At 42.3% G+C, this 15,657-nt stretch overlaps 1 protein-coding gene across 1 annotated transcript; it reads left to right on the forward strand.

Moving 5' to 3' along the window:
* The first annotated feature begins 10,039 nt into the window (after positions 1 to 10,039).
* LOC308092086 (uncharacterized protein) lies at positions 10,040 to 13,623 on the forward strand. Its single transcript, XM_080437887.1, has 5 exons — positions 10,040 to 10,132; positions 11,408 to 11,532; positions 11,789 to 12,136; positions 12,336 to 12,495; positions 12,883 to 13,623. The coding sequence occupies exons 1-5, from the start codon at positions 10,099 to 10,101 to the stop codon at positions 13,053 to 13,055; spliced, it is 840 nt and encodes a 279-aa protein (XP_080294013.1). The 5' UTR covers positions 10,040 to 10,098; the 3' UTR covers positions 13,056 to 13,623.
* Positions 13,624 to 15,657: the final 2,034 nt, after the last annotated feature.

Consider the following 15,657-nt stretch of genomic DNA (forward strand, 5'->3'; position numbering starts at 1 on the left):
TTCATTATCGAAAGAGTGGGCAAAACCATACCTATATTAAATTGTTTATAGTAGGGTCAATATAAGTAAATAAATATATGATAACCTTTCCACAGGAGCAGCTTTTTCATATTTATCACACATTTTGTTATTTTCCCCATACGTACATGACAGGTGAAAAAATGACAAAATTAAAAAAATGGTTATCATAATGAAACTTCCCCAGTTGATTACTTACATGAAGACAATGATTTATCGTATTACAAGTTTTCTGAAATTGTATATTTAAATATGCAAATTAGGCATTTAGTCCATGAGCCAGAGCCCCAAAATTGAGCCAGATATTGAATATTCCCTCGTTAAAAACCTTTGACTCCAACATCTTAACAAAATGAAATAAGAATGTTGACTCTGGCTTTGTCCAATGTTCCAATGTTGATTCTGGAAAGTTATGCTAATTCAGGCATATTTTCCTAATGCCTAATTTGCATATTTAAATATACAATTTCAGAAAACTTGTAATACGATAAATCATTGTCTTCATGTAAGTAATCAACTGGGGAAGTTTCATTATGATAACTATTTTTTAAATGTTGTCATTTTTTCACCTGTCATGTACGTATGGGGAAAATAACAAAATGTGTGATAAATATGAAAAAGCTGCTCCTGTGGAAAGGTTATCATATATTTATTTACTTATATTGAACTATAAACAATTTAATACAGGTATGGTTTTGCCCACTCTTTCGATAATCATTGCTCAATTCTGGGGCTCTGGCTCATGGACTAAATTAGGTAATGGTCTCTTCAGTCATGCCTGATGATCAAACAAGGTTTTGATCATCTTGCCTTCACAAAATTGTGGGCATGGCCTAATCCTTATAAGAAAAGCCATATATCATGAACACAACATCCAATCATCTCCAAATTGGAAATTACATCTCCAAAGGTGCTTTCACTTGCTTTACACTACAAACGTGTCAGTTGCACTGTCTGTCATACAAACTCCATTTTCCCCCCTACAGCGTCCTCTTGTCCTGATGGCTGCACCATCAATTATTATGATATCAATTATTTTAAGCCTAGAATCAAGCCATCCAGGGTCCTGGTGAATCATGACCATAAAACGTTTGATTCTGTGAAAAAAACTTTTTGAAAACGGCAAAACAAAGGTTATTTATTAAATATAGTATATCATATAATTAAATATAAAATAAAATAAATCACAGAAAAAAATGTTTTATGGTCATGATTCACCAGGACCCTGGATGGCTTGATTCTAGGCTTAAATTAATTGATATAAATATTTTTGGAAATGTCAATGGGAAAAATGCATTGAGTATTTTGAAGTGGAACCAGGAAGTGGGCGGGAACTGCGATGCTCTATTGACTCAGCCCTGTGTAGGCAACCAAGCCTGGTGGAGATCTGCACTCTGAGGAGCATCCTTTTCTAGTTGTGAATAGTCCTCACAAATGCATGTTATTTTGGGGTATATAATTTGCCTCTGTTCTGGAAAATGAGTGCAAACTTTTTGTATATATGTTGAAATAATAATGTGTGCTTGACACACAGGCACACCTAGACTTGTCCCACGGCACAGCAGTCCCAGCCAACATGTCCACCTGGGCCCCATGTGGGGCACATGTGGGCTACTTGGGTACCAATTGGGCATGGGCTTGAACTGGGCAATTGCAGTGGGTTCCATATAGGTTCTATATGGGCTAAGTGGGCGCGGGCTTGAACTGGGCAAGTTTGGTGGGTTCTATGTGGGTTATGTGTGGGCATGGGTTAGAACTGGTCACCCACGTCTGGGTCCCATAAGGGTTATGTGTGGGCTAAGTGGGCATGGGTTAGAACTGGTCAAATATGTCTGGGTCTCATATGGGCTATATGTGGGCTAAGTGGGCATGGGTTAGAACTGGTCACACATGTCTGGGTCTCATATGGGCTATGTATGGGCTAAGTGGGCATGGGTTAGAACTGGTTTCACAAAAGTGGGTTCCATATGGGCTATGTGTGGGCTAAGTGGGCATGGGTTAGAACTGGTCACCCATGTCTGGGTCTCATATGGGCTATGTATGGGCTAAGTGGGCATGGGTTAGAACTGGTATCACAAAAGTGGGTTCCATATGGGCTATGTGTGGGCTAAGTGGGCATGGGTTAGAACTGGCCACCCATGTCTGGGCCTCATATGGGCTATATGTGGGCTAAGTGGGCATGGGTTGGAACTGGTCACCCTTTTCTGTGTCCCATATGGGCTATGTACGGGCTAAGTGGTTATGGATTAGAACTGGTGTAACAAAGTGGGTTCCATATGGGCTATATAAGGGCTAAGTGGGCTTGGGTTAGAACTGGTCACCCTGTACTTGGTCTCATATGGGCTTTGTACGGGCTAAGTGGGCATGGGTTAGAACTGGTCATCCATGTCTGGGTCTCATATGGGCTATATGTGGGTTAAGTGGGCATGGGTTAGAACTGGTCACCCATGTCTGGGTCCCATAAGGGCTATGTATGGGCTAAGTGGGCATGGGTTAGAACTGGTATCACAAAAGTTGGTTCCATATGGGCTATGTGTGGGCTAAGTGGGCATGGGTTAGAACTGGTTACCCATGTCTGGGTCTCATATGGGCTATGCATGGGCTAAGTGGGCATGGGTTAGAACTAGTCACCCATGTCTGGGTCTCATATGGGCTATATGTGGGCTAAGTGGGCATGGGTTGGAACTGGTCACCCTTTTCTGTGTCCCATATGGGCTATGTACGTGCTAAGTGGGCACGGGTTAGAACTGGTGTCACAAAAGTGGGTTCCATATGGGCTATATATGGGCTAAGTGGGCTTGGGTTAGAATTGATCACCCTGTACTTGGTCTCATATGGGCTTTGTACGAGCTAAGTGGGCATGGGTTAGAACTGGTCACCAATGTCTGGGTCTCATATGGGTTTCGTACGGGCTAAGTGGGCATGGATTAGAACTGGTCACCCATGTCTGGGTCCCATATGGGCTATGTATGGGCTAAGTGGGCATGGGTTAGAACTGGTAGCACAAAAGTGTGTTCCATATGGGCTATGTGTGGGCTAAGTGGGCATGGGTTAAACTGGTCACCCATGTATGGGTCTCATATGGGCTATGCACGGGCTAAGTGGGCATGGGTTAGAACTGGTCACCCATGTCTGGGTCTCATATGGGCTATACGTGGGCTAAATGGGCATGGATTAGAACTGGTCACCCATGTCTGGGTCCCATAAGGGCTATGTATGGGCTAAGTGGGCATGGGTTAGAACTGGTATCACAAAAGTGGGTTCCATATGGGCTATGTGTGGGCTAAGTGGGCATGGGTTACAACTGGTCACCCATGTATGGGTCTCATATGGGCTATGCACGGGCTAAGTGGGCATGGGTTAGAACTGGTCACCAAATGTCGACTTAGAACGCGCAATAAAGCGTAATATCTCGATAACGATGCGTTTTTAGAATCCGCCTTTCGGATATGTTGTAAAGCTCGCAGAGGCGCACGCGTCGATGTCTTCGCCTTTCTCGTACAACACTCCCACGCAGAGTCCTCTACTTTCAGGGAGCTACATAGAGTGTTAGACCTTTAGACCATAATGAATGCAAACTTTAAAAAACAAATTTCTCGTAGGAATGTCGGATCGGGACACCAAGGGCATCCACGCGTGCGCCTTAATGAGCTGTACGACATATCCAAAAGGCGGATTCCAAAAACGCATCGTTATCGAGATATAACGCGCAGAAGATAGCCCCTTGACCCCAGCTAATTAAGGAGAACCGTAAGGCTGTGTATGACAAAAGTTATATGGGCGCGTTCTGGGCAACACACTGACCCAGAATCTGATGTTTGATTTTGAAAAATGACTTTTCCAAGCCTTTGAGACAGTTATTTATGATAATCTTGGCCCCTAGGGGTCGTGCAGCTTTGAGACTGGCACCGTTGGATTCAGCGTCAAAAAGCAAGTTGGAATATATATATACATATATATTTTTAAAGCAATTAGAGGGTTAGAACTGGTATCACAAAAGTGGGTTCCATATGGGCTATGTACGGGCTAAGTGGGCATGGGTTAGAACTGGTCACCCATGTCTGGGTCCCATAAGGGTTATGTGTGGGCTAAGTGGGCATGGGTTAGAACTGGTCACCCATGTCTGGGTTCCATATGGGCTATGTACGGGCGAAGTGGGCATGGGTTAGGACTGGTATCACAAAAGTGGGTTCCATAAGGGCTATATATGGGCTAAGTGGGCATGGGGGTAGGTTTGTGCTACTATATTGGCATATTTATCATACCAAAATATAAGCTATGACATAGTAATACAAAAAAATATATATATGGTCACAGGTGGTACCAATTTGTGAAAATATGTGCAAGCACACCTTTTTGTACCTTTTTGACTAATAATAAAATACTGCTGTATTATATGATTCATATCCTTTCACTGCAATAACTAACAGACAAAAAGTGTTTTTGTTTTATAAGTTAGGCTATACTATATTATGTTTACAGCCAGAATAATCCTGTATCATACAAACCAAACCGTGTGTAAATCCGTTGAGAACTCAATGAGTTGTGATGCTTTTCATGGCTCAATGAGCTTGGTTTATACTTCGACGCACGACGGTATCGCGCGTCAAAAATCACCGATCTACAAACGCACAACAACTCGTCTCCGCAACGCTTGTGGGCTTGTACATCTATGATCCCGTCGAGCGTGGAAGCGTAGCTCAGTCAGCATAGACATTATAAGCATAGAAAGTGAAGCTCTGCAGTTGGAATGAGCAGCAGCAGTCAGAACAGTTCTATGTGTATCGATATCTATGCGCTGAACACAGCAAACCTACGCACGCACACACGCACACACGCACACACACACACACACACACACACACACACACACACACACACACACACACAGACAGATTAAGTTTACGTCTCATCTACATAGAGGCTAGAGCTTGCCCACTTCCAACCCATGCCGGGTAGCCCACATGCAGACCATGTGGGAACCACATGGGCTTGCCCACTTCCATCCCACTCCCAGTTAGCCCATATGCAGACCATGTGGGCCCGGCATGGGCTTGCCCAGTTCAAGCCCGTGCCCAGTTAGCCCATATGCAGACCATGTGGGACCCTCATAATTTGCCCAGTTCAAGCCCATTCCCACTTGGTACCCAAGTAGCCCGCATTGAAACCATATGGGTCCCACGTGGGCGTGCTGGCTGGGGCAACTCACACAAAACTGTCATTCAAAGTCTGCTGACCCAGCGCCAAAGCCCAGACCCCTTGGGGGGTTTCCTATCCTTGGAAAGTTAAGTAGTAGTTTTAGAGTTTCTAGTAAATGTGTTTGATTATATTCTAGGTGTTCATGAATTCATGCTCGAGCTGTTTTAATTAGGACTATAGTTTATAACTGATCATTCAATGAATTGTAATACGATTTGCCTATGGTTACCTCTCGTCTTTTATTAGTGTTTTCTGCTTTAGTATAGTTAAATAAATAAAGTATCCTGTTAATGTCCATTGGAAGTTCTGCCTCCGTTATTAATGCTTACAGTAGAAATATTCTGTGGGCGGGCTCTTTACATTTCTCATACCTGAAACAAGGTTTATTACACATAATATAAACCTTAAAAAACCTTTAATAATTTTCCTGCCCATAATAAGTATAACTGCCTCTGTGTCAGTTTGGTACTGTATCAGATTGTTGGTTCCTACCTGCAGATAAATTCAATTACAAGTAACAAAAAGTTGGGTTGAAGAACAATTAACACTTTTAAAGTCAACTTCAAGTCCCTGAATGCATTGCAGCCGTGCATCGTAAGCCCACGGCAGTGTTGCCATGTCTGCTTATTATAAGCGGCTTGTTTGAAGACGCGTTGTGAGCTTGTAGATCGGCTATTTTCAATATACAAAAAAATAAAAATAAAGGGAAAGCTTTGATCCCTTAATTCTATATATGTATATATAGGCCATGTGGCCTTTAGTCACCACATGACCGTATGCCAATACACAGTTTTCGGCTTGTTTTCATAGACCTGTCTGCTTATTTCTTTCGCAAAATATGGAAACACTGCCAACTACAGGAACTGACGTCACGTCAGTCATTCCCGTTTGAATTCTCAAACCGCCCGGTGGATTTACCGTACGCCAACCCTTCGTTAGAAGGAGATTTTTAGATTAAACAAACCAAAATAAAATCAATAAAAGGTTGTTGGACATTAAAAGAAGTAGTTCCAGAATCTCCCGATCTATTTCTCGGATTGGATACACTCCAAGGAGACGGAGTGTTGGAGCAGTGAACTGAGAGAGATATGTATTTAAGTAAGTAACAAGCTGTTTTCCCTCCATTTTTTGGGGCCAGTAATATAGTTTGTACCACCATTTATTATGCCGTTCAGATACCATCATCTGGCTGTCATCCTTTGACTAAATGTTTTGTGAATTATGTGCGGGCTGGAGGTTCATTGTAGCTTGTTAGCCATGGTAGCACAGTCTATGCTTGGTAGTCATTATTAGCATGATAGCTAACTGGTAAGTGAGTCCTAGTATGGTGAATAGTATGTATTATCCCGTTCAGATACCATCATCTGGCTGTCATCGTTTGATTAAACTTATTATTATTATTATTCTAATATTATATTGCCGTGGCAACTTAGTCCGGAGAGCAATGCATAATATTAGCTAGCATGCTAGTTCACGTTAGCCCGCCATTTTGACAAGTTTCGTGATTAAAATGCATTCTCATTAGTTTATCTGTGTGTATAAAATTATAGATTTTTAGCGTTTTTAATAATTGCATTAGCATAGTTGTAACCAGCACCACTGTGAAGCAGTTCGTTAATTTATAATGGTGAACTAAAAGAAAAAGAATGAACAGAGCTGACTGGTCTGGTATCAATTCACTTAGTAGGTAATAGTTCCGGTCTAGAGCGGATACGGAAACGACATCATGTTTGCATATGTGTGTATGTGAACATTTACCGGATATACCAGGCTGGCTTTAGATTGCATCCGAGCAGCACTAAGCCAGCCTATCCAAGCTTCAGTGTGTACACATCGTCTACTTAAGTAAAAGTATCAATACTGCAATGTAGAAATACTCTGTTACAAGTAAAAGTCCGGAATTAAAAATGTACTTTATTTATTTTGGCTTGTATATCTGCTATTTTGGGAGAATTGGGCGGATGTTTCCCACATAATAGGAATGCTAGTGGTTATGGGGGGGAAAAAAGCAATGCATAATGTTAGCTAGAATGCTAGTTTTTGTTATCAAAATGTACTTAAAGTATCAAAAGTAAAAGTACTCATTATGCTGAATGTCTAATTTCAAGTTTTGAAATGCAGAAAAAACTTTTGAAAATAGCAGATCTACAAGCTCACAATGTTTTGCAATGCGACGCATTGTGAGCTTGTAGATCTGCTTATTTCAAATGGCTGAAGTGGCTAATGTATGTTTTGTAATAGGCTACTAATCAAAATCTACAACGTTTTTTTTTTTTTTTTCAAACAATTGTAGTGGGGTAAAAGTACAATATTTGCCTCTGAGATGTAGTTGAGTAGAAGTAAAAGTACTTAAAATTGGAAGTATTTCTGTGAAGTGAAAGTACCTCAAAATTGTACTTAAGTACAGCACTTGAGTAAATGTACTTAGTTACTTTACACCACTGCCAATGTAGCAGGTATATAAATATACAGAAATGCATTCCACCAATAATCCCTCACGTTTTATTTTATTATTCCAATATTATTTATTGTCACTTTTATTTTGGTATGTTTACTACAAAAGACCGTTTTGGGAGCTAATGCTTTTATTTTGAAGTCTTCATTTCCTGCAGTGACGTCATGTACCTGCGTTGCACCCTCTCTCCCTCAGTTGTTTGTATGACAGACTGAGGTGAGGAGAGTTTGTCCTGTGCTCTTGTAGATTTCTGTTCTAAATGATGTTTACAGTGTTTATATAATCTTAAACTGTGAAACAAGGTTATAATGTCATTCCATGGTGCTAATGTGTTGCTGTGTAGTTGTTTTGCAGAGGTTTGAGTGTTTTAGCAAACTTTTTGTTAAGTGTACTGTTTAGCAGCACTTGTGAGGACTCACACACAGCACCTGCAGCATGTTTAATGGCTTCTTTTTTTCTTTTCCCCACCACAGACTGGTGTGTTGCAGACGTCCTATTGTGTACTAATGCTGCTGCATTATTGTGTTTATTTCATGCAGGTATGTTTGTTGCTCCCATGTTTTTGGTCTATTGTGTTTTGTACTATGTGTTTATTTTATTGTTTTGTTTACATGTCTAAAAAATATTAATTAGCCGGTGGTGTATACATTTCCAGTGTAACTGTAATGGTATACAGTGTATTGTGATCTATTGTGACAGATTTGATATCTGAATGTTTTATAAGTACTAGTCGCTCAGTTGTTTGTATGACAGACTGAGACTGGTGTGTTGCAGACGTTCTATTGTGTACTAATGCTGCTGCATTATTGTGTTTATTTCATGCAGTCCAGAGAAATAAATACGCCACAGTTTCGGCTAAAGACACCAACCGAATCTCCTTGTCCATCAAACACGCACAACACAACGCAGAGTCGTAGCAAGGGTCTGCTGAGAAGTAGGCCCAGACCGGCTACACCAAGGTTAGTTAATGGAAACTGCTTCATATACTTTGGGTAATCCTTTTGCCAAAGGAAATTTTAATGAAGGCAGAGTGAAGCTTTTACTAGTGAAAAACCTACCATGATTTATCTGTCCCCCCCCCACACACACACACACTTTTTTCTTTTTAAAGGTAGGGTAAGTGATATTTTTTGGTGATTTTTTTTTTTAATGTGCTTTGTCTGTGTTAGAGCATTCATAGTTCATGTTTTGTGTTCTCACATTTTAGGCTTTTGTGGAAGCTGCTTGGCAGTGTTGGAGTCAACTGACCACTGTAATCATGGTAAGTAGACTTAAAGGAGAATTCCGGACATTTTAAGTGTTATCTTTGATGTGTCGTTACTCACCTACCGACGTAAACAGTGGCATTGTTTATTTCCAGATATTCCCCTGTCGTCATATTTTCAACCTCCTCCGTTGTCATAATGGGAGCGCGTGTCATAGGGAAATTCGTCTATTATAACCGATGCAAAGTTATTTTTTTCTCTACTACTACTCATTGTGGAGTCTGATGATAGTCAAACATGCAGTGAAAGTTCCTGAGAGGCTACCGCTAATGACGAACGAGCTAACGCTAGTTGCTTGTTTCTCAACATGGCAACACCAAGTTGCCAGGTTCTGGGAGAGAAACAAGCAACTAGCGTTAGCTCGTTCGTCATTAGCGGTAGCCTCTCAGGAACTTTCACTGCATGTTTGACTATCATCAGACTCCACAATGAGTAGTAGTAGAGAAAAAAATAACTTTGCATCGGTTATAATAGACGAATTTCCCTATGACACGCGCTCCCATTATGACAACGGAGGAGGTTGAAAATATGACGACAGGGGAATATCTGGAAATAAACAATGCCACTGTTTACGTCGGTAGGTGAGTAACGACACATCAAAGATAACACTTAAAATGTCCGGAATTCTCCTTTAATAATAGGCTAGATATAGCTATGTGATGCTCTCAGCCACCCTTATTGTCTCCCCAGGCCGAAAGGCATGACAAGAGATTATGTTTTGCACCCTGTCTGTCCGGCCGTCCTTCCGTCCGTGTCATTCGGTCTGTGTACAGTTAATCTCCGGCACCGTTGCCTTGATTGCAGCGAAACTGTGCACACACACTCCCTGGATGCCGGAGCAGAACCTCTGCCCCAGATTCTTCTCATGGGCCTTTTATAGCGCCACCAGGAGGCCAATTCATGTTAAACACATTTTTTTACCGTAAAGCAATACTGTGTGTGTGTGTGTGTGTGTGTGTGTGTGTGTGTGTGTGTTTTTCTTTTGGGTAATTCTTCTCTCTTTGTCTAAGTAAATTGGAGATGAAGATGTCCAGTCCACAAATGACAAGCTGTATTGCTTTAATGTCCCCTTCCCCTGTTTTTGTGTTCTTCCTGAAGAGACATACGCAGTGGCTCGTGAGAAGCTCCAGCTGGGAGAGACGTCATCGGACATGGCGACTGATGGTGATGATGCATCCCGAAGGCGACAGAGGAGGTAACTAAAAATAGCTGTTGTTAGGCAATGGTTCTAAAATGTTTTCTTGTCAAGGTGTGTATTTGGCCACGGAACCCCATCTGAAAAGATTTTGTGCCAAGGACCCTATACAAGATTTGTGGTGTTATGTCAAGGTTTTTCTTTTTTTAAATAGCTGATGAATATAGGGCCCTCCCGGACCCCACTTTGAGAACCCCTGCATTAGACCACGGACCACCATAAACCCTGAGAGTTACAGCAACATAAGGGTCCATTTGGTTCCTAACTAGCCTTCATTTATCTGGGGATTTATCTGAGGACCCCCTCAAGGACCCCTGAAACCTGGAATTTCCCCCTGTATCTAACCCATTATAATTATTAGACGCATTAGTCCCACCTCCGAGCCAGGAGGTGAAGAGTAGATGCGAGTCCGGAGGAAGCAAGCAGGTTAGACTGACGACCACATTCCAATTCCTCACACTCCTGCTCGCTCGCTCCTCCATGTCATGTCATGCTATATTTCTCATATATGAGCTGTTTGACATGCAAGCCCTCACCATGCACAACAAACAGCATGATTGTATACATTAAATATCAACTCATTATTTAATGTGTTTCTGTAGCTTTGATCACTGTTATTCATGATATTGTTGCCGTCGGGCAGAAACCTTGTATCTCCATAATTAAACTTTTAGTTTTTTCGTAAATGAATGCCCTATTTCATCGTTACAAAAGAAATGAAGATAACCGATCTACAAGCTCACCACGCCTTGCTTTGCGGCGTGTTGTGAGCATGTAGATCAGCAATTTTCAAATGGTTGATGTATGCATGGTTAAACTGATTTGTCCCTCTTGCCTGTACTTTTTTAATACATTTTGCTGGGAATACTCTGGAACCCCCTCAAGGACCCATGGGGGTCCCCGGACTCCATTTTGAGAACTACTGCTTAAAGTTACTTTTTTATGTTTGCTAAAATTTATGTTTTTAACTGAATGTAGGCCAACGCCAAAACAGAGGGAGGCGCTTACGAGTGAGGAGGAATCGGAAGCTTTCGATGATGGCCAACTACCACCTACACATCCCCATGCACTGTCCAAGAAAGTGAGCTGCCCGCCCCCCCCCCCCCCCCCCCCCAAAAAGACACAGGAGCCGCAGTCCGAGCAGCAGTCCAAGCAGCAGCCCCGGTGTATCTCCCTCTTCTCAGACAAGTATGTAAAAAGTATGGAATTAGATTTTGTTATTTTTAAAAAAATATACAGAGAATTTAACATCTTGAAATGTTACATTATGTTTAGGAACCCCGAGTCCCAGAAGAACCCCCAGTCCCGTTGGAATCCCGAATGTGGACACCCCAGTTGGAAGAGCAAGAGCAAGCCGCCCAACTGCAAACCTGATCAGCCGCCCCACTGAACCCACAAACGTGAGCACCCCAATAAACTCCCATTACACCTAAGGCAGGCAGCCTCTGTGAAAAGCTTTAAAGCACTGCTGAAGACCTATTTCTTCACTCTGGCTTTTGGTTGATTTTTAAATGTGGTTTTATGCTTTTGCTTACCTTTTTTTGCTTTATCGTTAAATTAGTTTTACTTTACTGTAATTGGAAGCACCTTGAGCTGCATTTCATGTCATGAAAGGTGCTTTACAAATAAAGTGTATTATTATTAACTGTGACACAGAGCCGCCCCACTGGGACCCAGATGAGCCACCCCACTGGAACCCCTAGTCAACCCACAGCCGGAACCCCAATAAGGCGACCCACAGCTGGAACCCCGATGAGCAGCCCGAGTCCAGCACCACGAGCACCAGGCATGGGAGAACACATGTTCACCCAGCTCGTGAGACTCCTAGAGGAAGTAAAGAGCACTCGGAAGGTCCATGGGCAGATGCTGAACATGCTGCTGAAGGAGAAACAATCTCTGCCAGCGCTCGAGCTGCCTGAAGGAGCTGTGTTCCCGCTGGACACGGTGGCAGATCTCGAGTCCATGAACTTAAAGCTGGGTGACCCTGACTTTAAGTCTGCAGTTGTAAGTTCAAATCTCTTATTCACTTCAAAATGTACTTGTATTTTCTAAATCGCTTATTCACTTCAAAATGGGCTTGTGTTTTCTAATCACATTGGTAGTCTGTTAACCTGCCCTTTGAGTGCATGCACACAACGGGCATTGACATCTTAGCTGTTCACTTAATACAGAATTTCCTTCCTGTGACTTTTATCATACTCAGGTTGCCGTGGTTGCAGACATTGGGGGGACTTCCCTGGACCGTTGTGTCAGGAGGATGATGGGGTTCCTCCTGACCAATACGCTGGCACTCGAGTATAACCTTTTCGGACGCAGTGGCAAGAAGGAGTTCCGAGGACTGGCACTTTTTGAGGTTCTATATGGTAAATTAGATTTTGTGTTATTGCCATAACATATGATGGTGCCACCTGAACTTTGTTGTTCTACATGAAAACTAAATTGCCACCATAGCTCAAGACATTTAAAATTATTGTTCCGTTTTCTTTTTCTGTTCACCAAAGAATCCTCAATAATGCATCAGAACATCTTAGCCACCTTAGCTGTCAGGTTCTATACATAATCCTGCATTTTTCCTGTAGCACTTGGCCGTGTGAATAGCTTGAACTGTTCTCAGATTTGACTCGGTTGTTTTTAAAAAGCATACACATTTCTCAGCGATATAAAACTTTTGAAAAGTCTGTCTTATAAGGTTTCATAATGTAAAAATCAAGCCAGCATTACTAAGTTGGCTTCTTGTCATTTAATTTTAGGGGCAATAAAGAAGAACGCCGTCACGCAGCATATAAACCAGAAGGATGCAGAGATGGCCGTGTCCAAATGGTTCACCGGAGCTCGAGACCGTGGTGGAAACCGGACCCTACGAGCTAGGAGATCCCTCGAAAACACAGTGAACACCCAGGAAAATCAGGAACAGGCCCAATAGGGGACACACACACACACACACACACACACACACACACACACACACACACACACACACACACAGAGAGTTTGTGGTGTGTTTATCATTCAGGATTTGTTGGCTGAAATGGCCCTCTGCTGGAATAATTAACTACCTCATGAGAAGAACCCTCCTTTTGTTGAAGTTGAGTTAAGAGATATGGGTTCCTCATTAGTTTGTGTCCAGAACATTTAAGTTGTTACTTTAGAGTTTGCACTGTTATTTGTCATTTTTACATCATTACAAATGATTGTTTACAAGAGTTCTATCTTAATGATAATTTACGAGAGTTAAAGGGATTGTTTACGAGAGTTGAAGATATATTGGCCCAATAATACTGTCTACACTTTATTTTCATTTATTTATTTATTTTAAAAACAATTTTTAATTTTTTTCACAATTTCTGAAAGCTTTTGCACTTTATTTTCATTTATACATTTTATATTTTGCAATTATCAAAGCATTTTGTATTTGTTTTTCTAATATTTGTATTTGGTTTATTAAAAACCAGGAGGCCGAAAGTTAAAATAATAAACATTGTCAAAAGATATATTGTCTGATATTGTTTTTTCACCCTGGTAAAACTTAGCAGTAGTTAAACATGGTTCTTGTCAATATACTGTTTAATTGTCCTATTTAAATCCCTTCAGGACCAACTTGAAACCCATGTTGGCAAAGGGCCCGGATGTTACCCACTTGGGCTGCTAGAAGTGGGATCTACATGGGTCTCAAACGTGCCCAGTTGGACTCCACTTAAGGCCCATTCAGATCCCACTTCAAGCCCATATGGGCAAACACAGGTGAGGCCTAGATGGGTGTGACATACAATTGGCCATTTGGACCCCACCTAAGACCCAGTCAGGACCCACTTAAGCCCATATGGGCTAACACAGGTGAGGCCCACATGGGTCCGACATCAAATTGCCCATTTGGACCCCACCTAAGACCCAGTCAGAAACCCACTTTTGCCCAGCTGGAACCCACTTAAGGCCCATTCAGGTCCCAGTTCAAGCCCATATAGGCAAACACAGGTGGCGCCCACATGGTTCCGAAATCAAATTGCCCATTTGGACCCCACCTAAGACCCAGTCAGAAACCCACTTTTGCCCAGCTGGAACCCACTTAAGGCCCATTCAGGTCCCAGTTCAACCCCATATAGGCAAACACAGGTGGCGCCCACATGGTTCCGAAATCAAATTGCCCATTTGGACCCCACCTAAGACCCAGTCAGAAACCCACTTTTGCCCAGCTGGAACCCACTTAAGGCCCATTCAGGTCCCAGTTCAAGCCCATATAGGCAAACACAGGTGGCGCCCACATGGTTCCGACATAAAATTGCCCATTTGGAACCCACCTAAGACCCAGTTAGAAACCCACTTAAGCCCATATGGGCTACCACAAGTGGGTGCTTGGTGGAACCCATGTGCAAAACCAGATGTAACCCATGCCCATCTGCCCAGTTAAAACCCACCTGGGGCCCAGATGGACATGTTGGCTGGGGTGTGCCTCGATAAGCCGTTTGAGAACCACTGGACCAGATAGAGTACAGAGTGAACCATGGTGTAAGTAGGGCAGTGGTGAAAATGAAACTCTAAGGTCAGGAAAACCTTGCTAAGCATAAATACAGGACACACACAAAAGACAACTAAAACACGTCATGAGCCAGAGGGAGCCTGTAAGCCACCACCTCAACTGGTCCTGACCGGATACCAGAGAGGAGGGGAGGAGGGTGGTCAAGGAGGCCACTGAGGAGCAAAAGAGATAAAAACACAGAATGAGTGGAGTGAGGGAGAGAGAAGAGGTGTGGAGGCATACACACAAAAATGGTGCTAAATAGCACATATAATCACAGCGGAACCTCTTTTGGTGATATATAGCACACTTCTTATCCACTGAATCCTGTCATAATTATTTTTGGCATGTTTGGCACGTTATAGGCAAAACGTTTCCAATTTTCTTTTACAATTTAGGGGGGGGATCATTTTTGCTATTTATGTACGCCACCATTGTACAACAAAGTGTAATACAGGGCTAAGTGGTCCGTTAATCAGACTAAACGACTTAGTCGATTATAAAAGATTTATTCACATCTTTTCGTGTCGATTCGTTGATATCCTACAAATTAGTGGAAAAAAAACATTGCTTCTCGATTATTTTGGTTACTGGTTCTGAAAATCGGTTTCAATATATTTTCGGTTAGTTGCACAGCCCTAGTACATATACTGTATAGTATGTGTACATATGGGCCAGAGTCACAGGACTGGGAGGAGGTAAGAAGAGACAAGGAAAGGAGAGGAGAGAGAAGGGGGGGGGGGGGTCATATCGGTCAGCTCGTTCCCAGACTCACTGCCCCGCAGAGCCCAGCGGGACGCACAGCCAGGAGGATGAAATGTTACATTTGAAACACTAAAACCACATTGAGAGGTGCTACAGTAAATGAACTGCAACTCTCCTGAAATCTGTCGCTCTGGTTGGATTACGGTTATTGGTATTTTTGATTTGCAAACAGACAACAAACAGTAAACATTGTGTACAGATTGTATATAAAATCTTTTTTATTTGTCTATAATAACATTCCTGTGTA

Source organism: Gymnoscopelus braueri (assembly GCF_963280865.1).
Source record: "Gymnoscopelus braueri genome assembly, chromosome: 9".
NCBI lineage: Eukaryota > Metazoa > Chordata > Actinopteri > Myctophiformes > Myctophidae > Gymnoscopelus > Gymnoscopelus braueri.